The following is a 20,761-nucleotide window of genomic DNA, read 5'->3' on the forward strand; positions in this document are numbered from 1 at the left end:
TTTGATCTTTACATGAAGTTAAATAATATTATTTATATAAATAATTTTTGATGATTTAATTTTTAAAATGAATAATCAATTGTATTAGAGTTTTGTATACTAATATGGAAAAATATTTTGAAATCAATGCCTTTATTTTTATAGCATATTTTTCAAGAATATCTTTAAAGCTAATAAAGAACATAAATAATGAAGATGAATATAAATCATCTTTATTTATTGGTTTTTATTTAAAGTTACTAATTTTGCTTCTAGTTTAAGCATGAAAATTTAGTTTGGATTATTTTGTGGGAATTAGAAGTTGATTTATATAAATCCATTAAAATAGTTAGTTAAAAATATAAAAATTCACCAGAATCCATATTTTCTTTTTAAGTGCATTTGATTCTACACTGTAATGTATTTATACATGGATTTGTTTAGATATAAAATTCTATTTTTGTTTAAAGTAACGATTAAAAGTAAAAGCTAATACTCCTATGGTTTGAATATCAGAGTACTGATCAATGTTTTATGTATTTACATCTAATGTTAATATTTATGGCTTTCACATGTCTCAGAGCACATTATTACATATTTTGGCATACAAAACATATGGTAAAACTAAATGTATTTCATATAAAATGTTTGAAGTTTATATACAGTGTCAAATAAAAGTATTTACACAGTTTGGACCTTTGTATGAAATTCTTTGTAAATCTGTAAAGAATGTGATTCTTTATTTAATATTTTTGTAAAGTATAACTGTCGACTCACTTCAAGTATACCATGAATCATGAATTTTAGAAATAGTTATAATAAAGAAAAAAATAAAATACACATACACGTCCATTTTGACTGAAACAATTTTGAAATTTTCAGTAAAACAAAAATATTGACACACTTTAAAAATTTGTTATAACGTATATTCTACTTAAATATTGACAATGTTAGCACACTTGTTATATCGCGAGAAGTTTTTCCATCCAAACTGATCGTCATTTATTAAAGTTAGAATATTTTGTAAAAAGAAGAAAAACTGCTGAAAGAAAGATTGTATTAAATTTATACAAGCAAGGAAAATCTTGTTCAGAAATAGAATATAGAATATAGAAATATAATAAAAAAAAACCTAAAACTACATTCTCGGAAATAGCTGGGATAGTAAAAAACGAATCTAACAGGGAAATGCACCCCGTAATAATTCGAAGACCACTCAAAACTATTAGATATGAACTAAGAGTTGCAAGACGAATGAGTTGCAAAATTAATAAAAAAAAATTGTTAGAGTTCGCTATTAATTATGTGCACGAAAATACAGCATTCCGACAAAACACAGACCAAAATAAATTTATTATTTTTCAATGTGATGAACGAGTTTTAGTTAGAAAATCGAATACTAGATTAGATGAAAAAAATTGTTCAAATTATCAAACACGGGGATGGCGGAGCACTTATCTGATGTAGGAGAGCTTCTTTTTATTGAAAATACCATGGACAAATATGATTATTTAAATATTTTAAAGTAAAAGTGTGGAAAAATGAAATTTAGGACAAGATTATTATTTTCAACAGGTTAATAATCTCAAACACTATTACATTATATTACGTCTATTTTAAAAATTTATGATTTTTGATATACATAAACTTTAGAGTCGACGGTTATATTTTACACAAAAATTAAATAGGGAATCACATTCTTTACATATTTACAAAGAACTTTATACAAAGATTCGGGTTGTACCAATAATTTGAAGTATCGTATGTAAATTTTCATGAAAATGTATCAGTATTTTACAACAAAAATTAACAATATAATTTTTATTATATTTTACAAACAAATACTCCTTTTAATGTTGTTTATGTAGCTAAATTTCTTGTTTAAAAACGAGCAATGTTTACGTGGGTATAGTTGTCCTAAACCTAATATTTTGCAAGATACCCATGAAGTATATTTCCAATCTCCAACTTTGGAGGCTACTTACATAAATGCTGGCATCTAAAAAACATACGTGTCAAATATTTTTCGAAAAATGTATCATTCTTAAGTTTTATTAAAATCGGCGGTTTATTATTCTTATAGAGTATTTTTGGAGATGAGCTTCGCGATTTACGTCATGAAAAAAATAGACGGAAATGGCAACCATTAGACATAGTAATTACTTTGATGCCTCAGAAAGGCATGTCAGGTCCAGCTAAAGTGTATGCACAAATTGATCTACATGTAATGTGCAGTGATAAGTATCCTGATGAGTAAGTATAATATTAATTCTATGACATTCCCAAGCTATAAATCTTTTGTTTTTCGGACCATTATGATCTAAAACATTGTAAAAAGTGAGTGAAAAAAGCAGCAGGTTTAGGATCTTCCTCATTACACTTGTATTTCCTTTTTTTATGTATAGTTTTATGCTTTATATTTTATTTATATGAAGTAATAGAAAACATTTGTTATTGGTAATAGAGTTCTATAACATATTTTGCAATTTATATATACATACACACGTATAACATGTCGCTTTTTATCGATGTTCAAAATTTCGTTCGACATTCAATTGGAAACCAGATTAACACTCAATATGTTGAAAACCAGATTAACACTTTGGCTGCCACGTTGGTCATATATGACCAGTCACGGTTTCTCCTGTGACGCCACGGTCATTGGTGACCGGAGCGCTTGAACTTCTTACAATTGTAAAAATTGAATGAAAATTGACAGTTAGGGCATTTTGAATACAACCGATATAGAGGAGATACTTTGAAATAAAAAGTGCCCCATTGAACAATTAAACATTTTTATTAAAACGTCAATAAAAAAAAAAAGATAACAAATCTTGCATCTAACGGTGCACTGTGTTTGTATCCATATCTTGAGGGGTACTGTAGAGGGACCCCGGGTCCAAATCCCGGCGACCGGAGTCCGATTTTTCTTCCACGATACGTAAATGAGAAGAAAAGCAGCCGTACCTCAGTAGCGACATCTACACCAGCAGCAGGACCTATCTCGGCATCTACAGCTGGCAGTAACACTATCACCACAAACATACTACATCTCACTACGAATATTATTATAAACATACCTTAGAAAATAATCGTTAATGCTGCTTTATAATTATATAATTGAAGTTAGAAATGTGAAAATACCTTATTATTATGGATAGAATGAGCAAATACCGTTTACTATTATCTTCTACACGTTTCAGCAATATATTCTGGACGTTTTGCTTACGACGAAATAACGAATGCGAATGGTTTGTTGAAATAAACGAAGCCTTGTTATAATATGTCGCTATCAACTGTTACCAAGGCGCCATGGTGGTTACCCGTGACCACCAATAAGATAAACGATCCATTAGGGAAGAATGTTGTCTTACATCTTCAATTTATTATTATTTTGCCATTATATGTTTTGAATAATAAAAATACTCCCGTGGCGTCCTGAGCGAAACATATGATTTCAGCGTCAGTCAGTCTTTGTATTCAGTATTGTCAGTCTTTGATAACGGGTGCTTACCTCGGCGTATACTTATCGCCACACAGTACCCGGGCACCCCTAGGGCCATACGAGTTGGGATACGCCCAACCAGCGCGCAAGGCACCTTGTGCCTTGCTACCTTGACTAGCTAAGCCTGGCAGGGGCTGTCGCTCGTCTCAAGTCGAATGGGGCGCTTTCTAAGCCCTACCGTCTCTCCAGGACGGTTCCGGAGCTGGTCGGACGCTGCTCACCCGCCGAAGGCCATTCGGGGAAGCCAAGTACCCCTTAAATCGGCCCTCTTGCCAGCATCTTGGCCATCAACCACTGCCACCACGAGTCCGAACACATAATTGATCGAGCAGAGGGGTCGCTACTCCCTCCGGGCTTACACTCGACCGCCCGTGGTACTATCCTAAGTCATTGGTGAGACTATCGTGTGGATGTACCGCCACGTCACTGCCGGCCGGCGACCTGCTAACCGTACTCGACAGATCCAGATAGGACTCACGTAAGCGGGGGCCTCAAGGCACAAAGTGCCCGGGAACTTATTCCGACGGTCTTATCCTTGGCATCAGGATCGTGGCTGCGCTATTACCCAAGGCCACGTAGAGAGAGCATGGACGAACCTCTCGCCTACACTCCCGGCGTCCTTCCTTGCGATGTACATAGAGGACTCACGTAAATGGGACGCTTGTCCCGACGGTCCTCCCTGGCTACGGGAACGTGGGTTTGCCAGCCCCCATAGACTTACATCAGTAAGTCCTCCCTGCGGGAATTTCGGCGTGGCAGTCAAAGTTTTAAGGAAAAATTCGCTATAATGCTATAATAATAAGTATTGAATATTAATCCTTTCGCTACAGCGGTTCGGTACTGAACTCGACACTGCGCCCAAACTGTACACATTGTGCGTGGACAGTTTATCTTGAAAGAAAAGGGTCTTTTCTTTAAAACAATATACTTATAATTTCTACATAAAAGATATAAACTTATTTAATGGGTATAAAGAGTCTGACCAATGATTGAAAATAATGAATGAATAATATACAGTGATTAATAATTTAATTTAATATGATATTTTTTGGAACATGGAAAAACGCATAACCCAACATCACATTCTTGGCATTGATAACGAGATTTTCATCTCTTATTGTTTTTCGCACACACAACACACCTTCGTGATATATTTTTTCCTGTAGCTTCATAAAGTGAAGGAAAATGTCTTCCGTTGAGTCTTGATAAGTAATTATTTCCGGGTGTAGTAAGATGACGGGATGTTTTTTCTGATATTTCTTTCAAATTTGATCTATTAATTTCAGTCGAAATTCTGCAATTGATATTGTTTTGTTGATTTCCAATTTGTATAGACAATATGAATTCCATAAACACATATCAATCATATGGAAGAAATACTTTTTGTACCATTTTGTTGTTTTGCGGGTAGAATTTATAGTGCTGATGACTATGTCTGTCCTGTCTATAGCACCCATCAATTTATCATAGTTGTATACACAAGATGGTTTCTGTAAAATTTCTTGTGCACTGTAGTATTTTGGTACATCCACAAATTCTTCTGTATGTATTGTTGAAATCATGAAAACCTCTTTTTTATCGTGCAATTTTATGCAGCTTCTGGTTTTACGCTTCTGGTTTTACGTCCTTAGACCAGCGAACATCTTGACTGGTTTTCCGTTCTTTCATCAGTCATCATCTTAACTTGCTATTTACACTTCGCTGAGAACATATCTACACGCACCACGCATAAATACTTAAATCTTAAAGGTGTTGAAATAAAGCGTATATTTTAACCTGTTAACTCAGTGTTATCATCATTTTAACCACCTCTATTATCTTAACCGAAATAGGGGATCGATTAATTCGTAGTGTCGATTATCTTATCGTAATGAGAATTTACTACTCTCGTTGGCGCTATCTACCGCATCTCTCCGCGAACGGTCGAACAGTTGGTCCTTCGAGCCGAACTCATATGCACTAAACCGTTAAATAAAACAGTGTACACATCAGTAACACAGCAGCCCCCCTACCTTCAATCAAACAGTGCCACGTGACTCCACCATTATCATCAATGCAGCAAATTCCAACAAGCGAAGGATCAACTTCGGGAAGGAAATAACGCGACGGCAGCAGTAGAGCAGTGTCGAACTCTTACCGACTAAAACTCCACCGCGGCTACGCGTGTGACAGGAGTGCCCTGGGACTTCTTGCGAATTACTGCCTGTGCACTCCCCGCATTCTCTTGATTGAGACAATCCTGCAAATTTCCCTAACTAATTAATTTGACGCTAGGGGAGGCCATTACCCCTAGCACCACCCCCTGCTAGACACGGTCCGAGGGGGGCGGCTGTGGAGCGGCCCTGGGCCGCCTGACCGCCATCGCCCTTCGCCGCGTTACCCTACAAGAGTGAGAGTTCCTCTTTCTCTCCCTCTCTGCCAGCTCCTTTACGAGCATAACTTGCTCGCAGAAGGAACGGACAGCCTCGTACTCGTGCGGCCCGCCCAGCATCGTCTCCACGATCACCGAAGAGGCGAAATTTCTCCCCAATGACGGGCCAGCTCCCATGCCGGACAAAATTCCAGCGTGTGCTGCGCTGTGCCCCTGCCCTCCCTGCAATGGTGACAGATGTCCATTGCCTCGCGTCCAATTTTCATCAGGTACTCGCCGAACACGCCATGTCCCGTGAGCACCTGGATCATGCTGTAGGTGAGCGGGAAACCGCGGCGGCTCCTCCATGTCTTCTAACTTGGGAGGACTGCCTCCACGCCTCGATGTTCGCCTCCTTCGTTGATCAGCTGAGACCGCCACTGGACCCACGTCGTCTGGGGCCGCCTGCCCGGCCGCGTCCTCCCCAGGGTTCAGCGCTCTCAAGTAGGTATATTTTTGCTTGAGTGCAAACGCCCCGAGCTCCCACGGAGGAGACGCGGCCAAAACAGTTGCCGATGCGTGCGACACCGTTCGGTATCCACTGACGATTCTGATGGCGGTCAGCCTGTGCAGCCTTCTTAGGAACAGGATGCTGCGGCGACTGACCATCAGATCATACGCCCATACCGGAGCCCGATACATCACTCCGGATGGAATGACGCCCTTGTACAATCGGCGCACCGCGACTCCCGCCCCGCCGATGTTCCGCAGCAGGCCGCACAAGACGTTAGCCGCTACCGATATCTTCGGGACCAGGGAGTCGAAGTGCGGTCCGAACGTCCACTGGCTGTCGATGATGAGACCCAGATACTTCATTTGCGATCTCATCCCGACAGCTTCCCCTGTCATGCTTATGCTCAGACCAGGCGGAGGAGTCTCTCGCCTATTCTTGTCGTAAAACTGGATGGCCTCCGGCTTAGCAGGGAAGATCCTCAGGCCCAGTCCGCGCAGGCCGTTGCGACCTCCCCGAGACGCAACGTTTCGTGCCATCCGCGCCCTGCGACCATGACCAGACCATGGTCGCACCCGGAGGCAGCGGACAGCGCAGTACCTCGTTGTACATGACGATCTACAGGATCGGTCCTAACACTGAGCCCTGCGGAACTCCGCGCTCGACCGCCTTTTCTCCCCTTCCCTGCTGGTGTACCCTACCCACCTGTCGTCGAGATAGACGCGTATCAGCCGAACGAGGTATTCTCGTCTTTGGTAAAGGCTGCTTTCCTTAGCGCAAATTTATCACCATACAGTACCCGGGCACTCCTAGGGCCATAGGAGTTGGGGTTACGCCCAACCAGCGCACAAGGCACCCAGTACCTTGCTACCTGGATTAGCTAAGCCTGGCAGGGGCTGTCGCTCGTCTCAGAGCGAACGCGGCGCTTAGATGAACGAGGTAGTGGGACTCCTCGAAGTATTCCAGGGCCGCTACTATTCTATTCCATAGTATGGAGTCGAACGTGTTGACGATGTCCAGAGACACCGCCAGTGCCACGCCATCCCGGGAAACCATGTCCTCCGTGAGGGCTCTCACGCGTCTGACCGCGTCGATCGTCGAGCAGCCCCTCCGGAAGCCGTACTGGCTTTCGTGCCAACCCGGCACCCGTGCCGACATGTGTCGCTCCAAACGGGCGGCGACGACTCTCTTGTTACGTAAACTTTAGGGTTGGATGATAAAATAAAATAACTGAGTCGTAACACAACTATCAACTTTGGTTTTATTAAACTTTATTATGAATTGAGCAATCACAATGGAATACACACTGAATTAACACACATAAATCACAATTTACTCCAACAACTTTATGTAAAACCTAATTACACTGATACGTTGAATACGGGACCGGGCTAAGGGTAGAAACTCGGTGAAGAGGTGTTGACTATTCTAAAGATAGAGACTGAATGAGTTTTAGTGACGATACTGTGTCTGAGGAAAGCTAGGGGTGGGTGTGTCTAAGGTCACGGGACTATCGGATTTGTTGATGACAATTTTGGTTAGGGAAGTGAGGGCAGTAGACACCGTCTTCGATTGGATAATAAGACGGTTGATGGACCAGGAAGGGTTTTAGCCGCCCTCGTGAGAAAGTTGCTAACGGAACATACCAGACGCGAGGAAAACTAACTTTCCGTGTTAACCCGTAGTAAGCAATAAACGTGAAAGGAAACTTAAGACAAGAGATACTCGCTTGGTCTGAAGGACCTTAAGGATCTTCAAGGCGAAACCCGTCAGAGAACGCCTTATAGCCGCCAATGAGGTATCAGTGTGCACCAACTGCCTGGGGAGAGAACACGCACTTCTTCATTGCACCGCCGTATCCTGTCGTATGTGCGGGAAACGACACCACACGCTGTTGCATGGGTCTGAAACTCGAATCCAGACTCGGGACATCACTAGCGGCCGAATTCTCGACATTCTCGACACCTCATCCGATACCTCACCCGACACCTCCTTTCACCTCACATCAAGGCCCACCCCAGCGACGACGGCATTATTCAGACGGCCACAATTCAGACGGCAACGAGCATCTTAGATCGAGGCGTTAAGTGGCTAGAACTTTTTTTTTTTTTTATTAACGCGGAGGAAATCCGCACGGACACCAGGTCGCTTTTGGGGAAAAGCGGCGTGGTAGTGCCGCACTCCAACCGACTAAAACCTCCACGATGACCGTCCCGGCTGCGATCGAAAGGGACCCGGGAACCGGTGTGAGCGATACACCGCCCCCCCCCCCCCCCGCGCGCCTAATACCACCGCTTGATGGAGCGGTGTGTGGCCATTGTCACATCGCTCCTCGTCGCCGGAACCGCCCCGCCAGGCAGCTCGGTTCCCCTACCGGACTGCTTTGCGACCCCGGGGCGCTGAACTGCCAGCGCCTAAGTTTGCACCCTACCGAGGGGCGCGGCGGACCTAGCGCGCCTCACTGAAGCACGTCCATGGCCTCTGCCGCGCCCTCGCCGGTCAATCCTCTCAGGGTGAGAGTACCGCACCCTCACCCTCTCCGCGGCCTCTTTTCGAAGCATAACTTGCTCACAGAAGGAAGTCACGGCCCTCCTCTTTCTCCCACTTACCAACAATGCCTCGAGGATCGTCGGCGGCGAGAGGTCCCATCCGATTTCCGCGATGAGGTCGTGGCGTGCTCACGCCGGACAGTATTCCAGTGTGTGCTGCGCTGAATCCACGCTCGCATCGCAGTGGTGGCAGCGCGCGGTCGCCTCCTTCCCGATTCGGTGCAGATACTCACCGAAGCAGCCGTGTCCGGTGAGCACCTGCGTCACCCTGTAGGTCAGGCGAGGCCCGCCGCCGTCCAACCAAACGTCCCAGTTTGGAAGGACGGCCCCGAAGACCCTTATCCCCGGTGCACCCGCTCTCGTGTCGAGGCTGGCGCGCTATCTGTCGAGCAAAGCCCGCCGAGCCCGAACCCTGACGTCGGCACCCGCCGGGCCCACCCCGCCCGACACACCCCGAGTGTGGAGGTAAATCTCGCGACACCTCAGGGCCTGCAATTCGAACGGGGGAAACTCGGCGAGCACCGCCGCTGCCGCCGCCGAAATGGTGCGAAAGCCCCTCACTACCCTGATGGCCACCGTCCTATGCAGCCTTCTGATCGCTAAGAGACTGCGACGGTTGGTCATCAGGTCCTCTGCCTAGATCGGAGCTCCGTAGAGGAGCTTCGATCGCACCACGCCGGCGTACAGCCGGCGCACTCCGACGTCGGGCCCGCCCAGCCGAGGCGGCAAACGTCCTAAGGCGTTCGTCGTCGCCTCAACAGACGGTGCCAGGCGCTCGAAGTAAGCGCTGAAGGTCCAGTGGCTGTCAAGGGTTAGGCCCAGATACTTTATGCTGGTTCCGACCCTGATCTCAGCCCCCTCCAGCCTCAGGCGATAACCCGCTGAAGGCGTTCCGTGATCGGCCTTGCGGCAAAACCACATTGCCTCGGACTTCTCAGGGGGCACCCTCAGACCCAATCCCTTGATCTCGGCGACCACGCAGGCCACCGCCAGGCGGACGGTTCTACCCCATGCCGTGCCCCAGACCAGCATCAACGTGTCGTCGGCGTAGCACGTCAGTTCTGAGTTCGGAGGCATCGGCGTCCAAAGCACTGCGTCGTACGCGATGTTCCACAGCAATGGACCCAACACCGAACCCTACGGGACCCCGCGGTGTATAGCCCTCCCGGTCACCCCTCCGCCCCGGACGGTATAGACGATAATCCGGTCCCGGAGGAACGCTCGGATCACACCCCGCAGGTATGCGGGCACCCGATGAAATTCGAGGGCCCGGCATATCGTGTCCCAGGGGATGCTGTTGAAGGCGTTGACCACGGCCAGCGCCACGTAACCACGCCGCTCGGCCTCCTCGACAAGGGAGCGGACGCGGGCGACAGCGTCGGTCTTAGACCGCCTTCTCCGGAAACCGAACTGGCCGTCGTGCAGTCCGGCCACACTCCGGGGAAGTGGCTAGGACTACTACCGAGCCAACCCGATTAAGATTATTGAGGGTCCGCAATAAGGGTGTTTAGACATCTAATAGCTATGTTGCCTGAGGTGTGGAGTCTGGTTTGTGCAGAGAGTCACGGAACGTAACAACAATACTTCTTGATTTATCACAGTCTTTATGTTCGGGCCTTATAATAGTACCAGACCCTGTATAAATAATAACAATAACTTGCAATCACAAGGAACAAACGATTTTATCATGTCACATTGTGCATGCCGGATATATCCGACGTTAGGAGCGAAAGGGTTAAAAAATATTGTAATAAAACTGTTTGAATTTTATTGTTCTATATAAATCATTATTTTTTTAAAGTTTAAACATAGAAAATAGCTAAAAGTATGAATTTGGTATTTAAATATTAATATGAATGCTAGAATTCGAAATTGATAATCTTTGTATCTCAAATGAAACTAAGCTATTTTCAAATTCTTCTACTTGGTGCAAATAGTAAAAGCAAAAAAGACATAGAATCGTTCATTATCAGTGTAACTTAGAAACGTGTGCAAATCAAAACGGGTAGAGAGTTTATTTTGGAAAATAAATAGGATGGATTAGAATAATATTTTTACCCATCAAATACAGGAAGATCTTCAAAATTTTCATATTTTAACACTAAAACTACCGACAGTTGAGAGGTAGCTATCTCCATCAAAACAAGTCGAAATGACTGATCTTTAAAAAATACGTAATAATGGAATATTTTAATATTTATTGATTTATTATTATTTTAGAAAAGGAACTACATGTTCTGAGATCATAAAAACCATATAATAACAACTATAATAATAACCATAAGTACAAATAAGTACAATAATGAAGAATATTTAGTACCGAAATCTTTGGTAACAAAAATATTAAAATAAATTTCCATTGGTAAATATAAGAAGTATAATATAGTAATATCATAATAAACGTAATAAGCATAATAGAATAAATAAAATACAAATATAACTTAAATTATTAGGTACAAAAGTTATCATTCGTAACATTTCTTACAAACGTTAACTTTCTTCTGCATGCATTTTCCGCAAACATCGCAAATGATGGTGGTCTTATTATTATTATTATAATACCCTATCTGACAATTGCGTGAATAAGGTAAGTTCTTTGACGTACCTTGAATCTCAGATGCTCTTTGTTCTACTCGTGATTTTTCATTGTCAGCGGCAAGGTCATCTGCTAATTGAAACGCAAACTCTTTTCTGGATATCTGCTCACCTATGGTTTCCTTATATAAAATCCAGGCATTTATGCCAGCTAAATCTAAAATATTGAAAATACTTGAAGTGGTCATCTTCTTGATCCCGACTTCACGCTATATTTTTTTGCCATTTGGTCTGCTATATCTACTCCAAATTTTGTCTTATTATAAAATTCGACCGTTTCAGGTAGGCCCTTTTTCTAATTTTGACGGCTTTATGTTTTGAGCTCAAGATAAAAACTTCCTTTCTCGGCTTACTTTTATAAATTGTGAGTGTAATCTCATTTGATGGATACAGCAGCGACGAAAAGTGGTTCTTTTGACTAATAATTTATATGCCAGTGACAAACTTGTAAAAAAATTGTCGGTCATTATGGTCCTTCCCATCATACTTTACGGTTCAGTAAGTTTGAGTATCACAAATTCTTTCCTAAATAAGGAAATCCATTTACAATATATTTTGTTTGAACATCAGATGCCAGCCAAAATTTAATTCCGAATTTGTCGGGCTTATTCGGTAAATATTATGTAAACCTGCATCTGGCTTTGGTTGGGAAAAGTTGCTCGTCTATTGTAATGTTTGTACCAGGTTTATGCCAATTCTGGCTGTTTTCAATAAACTTATCCCATACGGTTGATATTAGTGCAAGTTTATCATTTTTCAAACGTTGACTTCTATCATTTTTTTTGTCAAATCGAATAAACTTCAATATTTCAAGAAACTCATTCCGACTCATTGTGCTGGAAAAAAAGCTTGGCCCCCATTTTGTATTCCACAAATATGAAAGTTTCAAATTTTTCGCTTCGTATGCCCCCCGTGCGTACAATATTCCAAGGAATGCTTTCAATTTTGTTTCTGTAAGGGTCCATTTTTTATCCAAAACACGAGAGGCTTCCGATTCGGTGCAAGATATTATACGTTGCAACATATGGCTGTCAATTAATAGGGAAAGTGCGCTAATTACCTTATCTTTCATGATGTTTCTTTTTGCATATACTGTGGGGCCGGATTTGGCCTAGCTTGTACACTTTCAGTTTCATTTTCAGAACTTGGAGACAGCTGAGCACGCATTCTTTTGCGTACATTCAAAATGTTCTCTGGCTCACTTTCTGAGGACTCATTTTCTTTGTCACTAATGTCACTATTACCGTTATCACTACAAATTTCAATTTCTTTTTCCTCTGGTTCACTTCCATCACACTCAGAGAATTCACTATCTTCGATATCAGAGCATCCCACTGGTATCCTTTTCAGTTTTTGCAACAATTCGGATGCTTTCAATTGTTTACTCATTTTCAAGGCTTGTAAAATATTGCTTTATAAAACGATAAATCAGATCTTATTCCAACGATTGACTACAGAATGACCGTGTGTAACGGCAAGAGCAGCTATTCCTATTACTTTGTACGTTACTTTACGGCTGTGTTTATGTAAACAAACTTTTATAGATAATATAAATTATATCTAGATATCTAATACCCCATCTAAATAAACGAGTCCGGATTCAGTAAACAGATTATAGAATTCTATTACACTTATACCAGTACCAGCCAATATATCTGGTCAATTTCACTTGTACTGGTATAAGTAGCCATGATACAAAATTTCTTTTATATTAAATGAATAAAACAAAATTAAAGTTTATTATATATATTATATTATATTATTTCTTTAACTACCCCTGCAAAACTCATTACATCATTGCGGAAAGAAATATATCATGAAATAGGAATTTTAAGATAAAGTTGTCAAATTAGTCATTTTGACCGGCGTGGTAGTTCTAGTGTTAAGGTGATTTGCGTCGAGTTTAATCATATATATTTCTTCTATTCTTATCTCCAGATTTTTTTCATTCATTATCTCCCGACATCTCCGTTTTATTGATATAAAATATCTTGATCAAGATAGGTAATGCTAGTAATAAGAAATAAAATAGACTGCACATAGAAGTCTGTTTAACATTGTATATATTGGGTTGGCAACTAAGTGATTGCGGATTTTGTCATTAGGTGGTATTGACAAAATCCGCAATCATTGTCAACCCAATAATTTGAATCGCAATTTTTCATGACTAGCTAATCTGTAAATATGTAATTGTTCTCGAAGTTTTTTTATATTATGTCAATACATTCGTTGTATATTTTATAGTGAAATATTAGTCCTCAATAAAATATGTTACATGTATCTGAATTGGAAGCTAAGGAAGCTAAGTGGTTGTTAAATATTAAATTGTTCCAAAAGTTTATTTCGTTTTATAAGGAAATAGTAGTTGCACAATATTTTTTGTTTTATATTATTTTATTGAATTGTGTGTTGTTACGTTTTGTCTGGCTCGTTTTGGTTGCGTTGCCGTTAATTTTTTAATTTAGATTAAATTGTAGTATTGTCTGTTATTTAATGCGATTTGAAATTAAACTCCACGTTTCGGCTAACCTGCTATGCGCAGGAGTACTGGCACAGGAGAGGATTAAAGTTGGTGAAAATAAATGTTCCCTTAATCCTGCTATATTATTAGACAAATATTCTTCACAAAAAATGTTTATTCGTATTCTAATTGGATATTGACAGAATATAGTCGTTGAAATTTCGAATGCTCGGAGTTACAATCGTTCGCAATACGTTTTCGCTCTTATTAATTACAAGATTTTAATTTCGATAGATTTTCGATAGTTTACAAATTGACAAATACAAATACGTCGATTAACAAGACTAATAAGAATTGGAAACTAATAAAACAAAGAACTAAAAGCTAAAGAACTAAAGGACTAAAGAACCTAAAAGCTGAGAGCAAAACTAAGAGCTAAAGGAATTAAAAGCTGAAAAACTAAGGAACTAAAGAATAAAAAAACAAAGGAATTGAGAAATTAAGAGCTAGAGGAATTAAGAATTAATCGCTATGAACAAGAAATTATTTGCCAGGAAATGAGAACTGATCGCCAAGAACCAAGGAGTTAATTACCAAGAACTGAGAAAACTAATTACACAAAACTGAGGAATTAACTACTCTAAAACTAAGGAATTATTACCGCTTCTTCTATGTCGCTACGCATATTTATATTTAGGTCTACAGTGGAAGGGTTGTCATGTGACGGGTTATTCCGTGGGGGTTGTGAGGTTCGAATTTGGTTTATATACAAATGTTAAAATTTATTTAAATTTCAAATTGGAACGCTCACTCGCACTATTGGTAGTTTTAGCCTATGTTACGGCGCGTGCACAGCGCGGGACGTGACAGTGTATTGTCTATTACAAAATGAATCAGGCATAATTAAATAAAATAATATAAAACAAAAAATGCTGTGCATCTGTTATTTCCTTGTACAAACTTTGGGACAACTTAATACTTTAATAAAAACGATTTTTAATTTGAAATTAGACTGAAAAAATTTTGATTAATATGCAGGGTCTGGACATTTCCAGACATTATACATACATGCCTACATGTTATATACACACACACATGTACATACATACATACATATAAATATGTTTCGGAAATATAAATGCGAGAATTGCACAAGGTAGGATAGTTGTGAAAATAGATCGGTGAAATTTAATGTTTAAATTTTAGACTTTAATATAATTTAACCAAATATGAATGTATATTAAATCTAATCGACATAACTTAAAGTTATGTGATCTGTACTACGAAAACTGTTTTTACGTTTTTTATTACATAACTTGCAGAGTACCAAACATAGAGTTGGAAAATAGCAGAGGCTTATCTCATCAACAAGTTGCAGTATTATATGCCGAATTAGTGGAGCTAACAAAACAATTACAGGGAGAAGTAATGATTTTTGAATTAACGCAACATGTTCAGAAATATTTACATGAGAATAATAAACCAAGTTACAGTAGCTTTTATGAAGAAATGGTTTCACGACGTCAAGAAAAGATCGAATATGAAATGTTGGAAAAGCAGTTGAAAGAAGATAAAGAAAGACAGGTTAGATACGTATATTATATAAATCATATTGTAATAAAATGAATAGCTGAGATTACTGTCTAAGTTTATTGTCCTACATCATTCTGTACTGCAACAACCTGTTCCTTCAAAAGGGCAAATTATATGAATCAATGAATATAAATAAATTACTACATTACAAGGATGTTTGACCTGCCAGTTTTATAAAAACACATAATTTTAAAAGGCGATTTTTTTTTTTACTTTTTGAAATGAAATGAATGAAACGACTAAAACACATTCTGTAATTCTCGTATTCTATCTATTATAAAATTAATAACTTCTAAAATAATTATCTTTGTTATGATTATAAATCGTCGTAAATTAAAAATTAAGAACCACGAAAGTTTAACTGCCATATGAATATGAGAAATCTTTATTAATTTTAATTTTTATCATTACCTTATTGTTTTTACAAATTATTTTTGCATTATGATAAAAATAAATATTTTGGTATTTTGAATAGTTTTGTTCAAGGATTCTATTATAGAAAATAAATTGAATATGTGTATTTGAAAATATTGTATAATAATCGCTGATTGTAAAAAATCATAAATATATGACGAAGCAATTGTATACAATTTGTTATTTTTAAAATTAATACTTTTTTCACAATCTTTTTATATTAATTTTAATTTATTAATCTAACAATCTAATTTATTTTAAAGTAAAATTACATATTTTTCAATTAATTTAAATTATCCATTAAACACGTACAAATTATTAAGTGTAGATACAGCGAAATTTTAATATTACATTTTATAATTTCATATAAGGACACAAATAGGGTGGGGTAATGACTTTAATCACTTTGAATATCTCTGAAGGAAGCCATAATAATTTTCTTATAAGCTGAGAGTTTCCGGAGATTTCAAGATCACTTCCATTTCTTTAATTACTTACCGATACTTCTTTAAGTACATCGTTATTGAAAAAAAGGCAAACGAATCAAGCGGTAAATTTGACGATCCTTCGACATCTTCAACTGGCAACGATTCGATATGGAGATTTAAAAACACCAAGCAATGATATAGAGTCAAAATTTGTCAAAAATATCCTACAATGCCTTAAAGACTAAAATATGCATAAATCTAGATAAATTCACAAAATGGATGAAACATCTTTGTTGTGCTAGTATGGACTCTTCAGTAAGGCTCGCCTAACAGACCTATACCTTAGACACAATGAGAGAAGAGAGAGAAAGTGAGTGTTTCGTCCAAGATCTGCTATGGACTCTTCAGTACATCTTTGTTGTGAAAAGCTCTTCTAGATCGAACGTTAATTCGTAGGATAGAAAAAGGGGCATATGAAAGCCAAATACAAGAAGATCGAGTAACGGATTTTATGTAAATGCAAGTGGAGTTTATAAACTACATCTTTTTATTCACAGATACGAGAAACCGAAAGCGCTCAAACATGTCAAATGAATTACCCGTTGTGTCCAAAACTAGGAAACAGACTTTGATGAATTGCAATGTATAATATTTGCTGATTGTTTGTAAAATCATTCCAAATCCATTGTAAAAAGTTCAACTGGAAAAATGAACTTGCAGGCGAATGTCGTTATTAGCATGCAGTTGTGTCTCTCATAGAATATGAGCACTGGATAGACTAAATACCGATTATGATGTCGACGTCGTGTACCTTCTTGAAAATACCACGAACTGCTTCTTTCAACCGAGGAATCAGAAAATAGTAACAAAATTAAAAACTTTGTTTCATCATCGTACGCTAAGAGAAATCTTAGACTTTCCTCGCACTGATTTGTTAAAAAAAGCTTGAGGCGATATATTACCCTTTAATAATTATTTTTCATTGGAGCGATTCCTAAACAACGTTGTGAAGAAAGAAACCATAAAGCAAGAAACAGGGGTGGAGCATGTTTCAAATATATTCAGTATTACTGGGGTCAAAGAAATAATTGCCACAATTATTCAGTAAAAAGTGTCCGTAGATAAAATTCAGAAATGGTCTTACCGATCTGTGAATAAATTGAAGATAAGGTACAACAAACGGAAAATGAAATGATAAAAAACAGCGTCATCACCAAATCAGAGAAGAAACCGTTGTTAGACAAAAAGAAAACCAAACACATTAATTTATTACTACATGCCGGAAGTCAGACACCGTGTATATAATTGCAAGTTAATACACTGAAACTCTACTATGAACAAGTGTGCCTAAAACACCTTAAGAAAATGTCCTAGGTGAAGAAATGTATCCTCGACAGATGCGAGTAATTACATAAAAAGGTGGTAAGTAATAGCTTCTTAAATAATTAATTATTTCACTATATGTATACATATATATATATTTGTTCATACATAATTGTTATCAAATTTTTTATATCAACCCGACTTAAGAATTGGACAATGTTTGATGTAGTACATACTTGAAATGAAAGATACTTAGAGGATTGCATTTCAATTAATCTTATCCGGAAATTTGTACTTTTCCACTGATAATATTTTAGTGAATGTAACATATCAAATTTAAAAAAACTAATTCTTCCGATGAAATGATTCATGTTTTGTGTTTATCTTATATGTATACATATATCGTAGGACTAAAAAATATGCAAAGATATATACAAGATATTACACACAATTGGTTTAAGCTATAAATCTAAAATAGTAGAAAATAGACAAAATTAATTGAATGATGCATGACTCGGTGGATATGTCCATTTTGGAAGTGTAGGCGTTCTGAAGATTTTAATTATACATAACTAGATATGACTGTAATTTTTGTACATAATTTATTATACAAATCAAGATGCATCGTATTAAAGATAAGAAAAACGTAAACATAAGAATACAACGTTACTTTTTTCGCGTTTGTCGTACCATAAATTCTATAAACCTCGTTAATGCCGAGGCTCTCTCACACGGTCTCGCTGGCGTAAATGGTAATTTTAATAATAATTATATTCGTCAATTTATAAAAAAATCTATAAATTTTCATTGAAAAAACTTATTTCGATAATATTGCAATTACAATTATTTTAATTAATAAACATGGCAAGTCAAACATCCTTTTACCTTTCTTGTTTTTAATGTTCAAATTACAATTTCTGTAGGCTACTACTATTCTACAAATATAATTGTTCTAATCATATTATTATTGATCATTTCAAAAATATATCTGTTTTAATGCAGATATTGTATCTACAAAAATAATTGCAGGTATTGCAGGATGAAATCCAAAAAAGGCAAGAAGCTTTAAAAGCTGAACTTCGTAATCGGAAAGAATCTATTCGCTTATATTGTGATCGATCAAATAATCCTTCTCAATCAATACCATCATCTCCACAAGAGAGATCACGGATTTATTCTCGACGAAGATGTGCTAGTAGTTCTGAAAGTTCTGACGGTTTTCTATGCGAACATAGGGGCACAAAATTATTACACTTTGACCATAATAGAGGTATATATTTTGGTAGATAACTTTAGTCTGTTGTCTCAAACTTGTGTATTAAAAAAATAATTCAATTTTATTAATTTTTATAACGTATAATAATTATAGGTGAACGACAAGTGTACAGAGCAAAATGTATGGGTCATAGTACTAAGGGATCAGTCGTTTATGCAGGTGTGGATATGACAACTGGAGAATTGTTTGCAATTAGTGAATGGACATTAAAAGTAAATAATAAAATTGAAGAAAATAATATTCAACATATCATGAAACAAGTAGGAAGTTTAGAACAAGAAGTAAATCATTTACATAAATTACATCATCCAAATCTTGTACATTATTTAAATATGAAGTATCTGCAGGAGGAAGATGATGTACTTATTTATGTTCTTCAAGAATTTGTGGTAGGTATAATGATATTTAGTTATAATGCAAACCAAAGGTACAATATTTGTAATTATAATTATTTGAATTAATTTTTCTAAAAGTGAATAAATTGAAGAACTATGTAAAATATAAGGGACTCGTAAAATTCGTATAATGCGGATTCGTATAACATCACACTCATAGTCCATATACATAATACATGTGGTTCGTATCATATAAAGCTGTTTCCTATAACGTGGAACCTATCCCTTGCGTTATACGTAGGCCCACTGTATTGTATGAAATATATTTCCTGAAATAAGTTTCACTTGTTAAGTTAAATAACTTAAATTTTATACGTTTAAATAAACTTTATTCTACAGCTATCTTAACATTTCAATATTTATGATAAAGTTCATTTATTTCGAAAAAATTACAAAATTATTATATCTGTAAATACAAATACATACATACATTTTCTAATAATAGCAACTTTTATATAACATAATTTGATCGTTCCAATAATATGAATTGATTTAATTTGTATGATTTAATTTTTTGAAGAACTAAAGTTTCATGTATGCTATCATATATGTTAATTATCGGATTTTAGATAGGTACGAGTTGCTCCTTTTTTTTACTGGAAAATATCGCAGTAGACATCGATTTCCTGCGATATTTGGCAACTGGCATCCTTTCTGCTTTACGATATCTCCATGAGAATAATGTTGTCCACAAAGATCTACGTGATACCAGTATCTATATTGATAACACAGGAGTAGTTAGATTATCAGATTATTCTTTAAATAAAAGATTGTCTGATATTTATCAGACATGTACAATAATCAAGCCTGAACCAGATTTTCCGAGTGTACAAGGCAGAGGTGGAAAAAAGGCAGATATCTACCGTTTTGGTGTTCTTATGTTTTCTTTATTAAAAGGAATCATAGTTTCTGGAGATAAAATTGATCCAACAAAAATTGTACAGGTGTGTTTCTCTACATACAGAATACAAATAATCTGAATATTTAATATAAAATATAAATAAAAAAGAAAATTAAATATAGCTAAATATACAACATATAGAAAGAAATTATTATAATAAAAAATATTTAAGGGTAACCAAAAAGACTTAATTTATTAAATATAATAATATTTATTGTACTCTAGACTACATGTTTATTATACGGACGTTATTTGGCATACTTCACAATTTAAATGTAGAGACCTATGCCTTTATTTAGTAAACATACAATCAATTTCACTTTACTGTTTGGTAATAAAGCTTTATAAATGTGAAATGCAGACGTTTGCTAATAAGTAATTATGCATTTTATTTCAATAAAATTTTAAGTAAAAGGTTTAAATAAGAAATTACATATTAACAGATTCTTTATTTATTCTACGCTTCAACTTTAACAAAAAT

General features: G+C 37.6%; 1 protein-coding gene across 4 annotated transcripts in view; it reads left to right on the top strand.

Annotated features, from left to right (window-relative positions):
* The window catches only part of LOC126864198 (eIF-2-alpha kinase GCN2), a 30,332-nt gene that overhangs the window by 864 nt on the left and 8,707 nt on the right, over positions 1 to 20,761 (top strand). The window contains exons 2-6 of one of the 4 annotated variants that reach the window (XM_050615259.1): positions 2,063 to 2,232; positions 15,273 to 15,534; positions 18,738 to 18,978; positions 19,078 to 19,373; positions 19,949 to 20,323. In XM_050615259.1, coding sequence (XP_050471216.1) covers positions 2,063 to 2,232; positions 15,273 to 15,534; positions 18,738 to 18,978; positions 19,078 to 19,373; positions 19,949 to 20,323 — 1,344 coding nt within the window. Of the gene's footprint in view, positions 1 to 2,062; positions 2,233 to 15,272; positions 15,535 to 17,033; positions 17,808 to 18,737; positions 18,979 to 19,077; positions 19,374 to 19,948; positions 20,324 to 20,761 lie in introns of those variants that run through there. The other 3 variants (XM_050615260.1, XM_050615261.1, XM_050615262.1) reach the window with 3 other exon arrangements.

This window comes from Bombus huntii, chromosome 3 (genome assembly GCF_024542735.1).
Source record: "Bombus huntii isolate Logan2020A chromosome 3, iyBomHunt1.1, whole genome shotgun sequence".
Lineage (NCBI taxonomy): Eukaryota > Metazoa > Arthropoda > Insecta > Hymenoptera > Apidae > Bombus > Bombus huntii.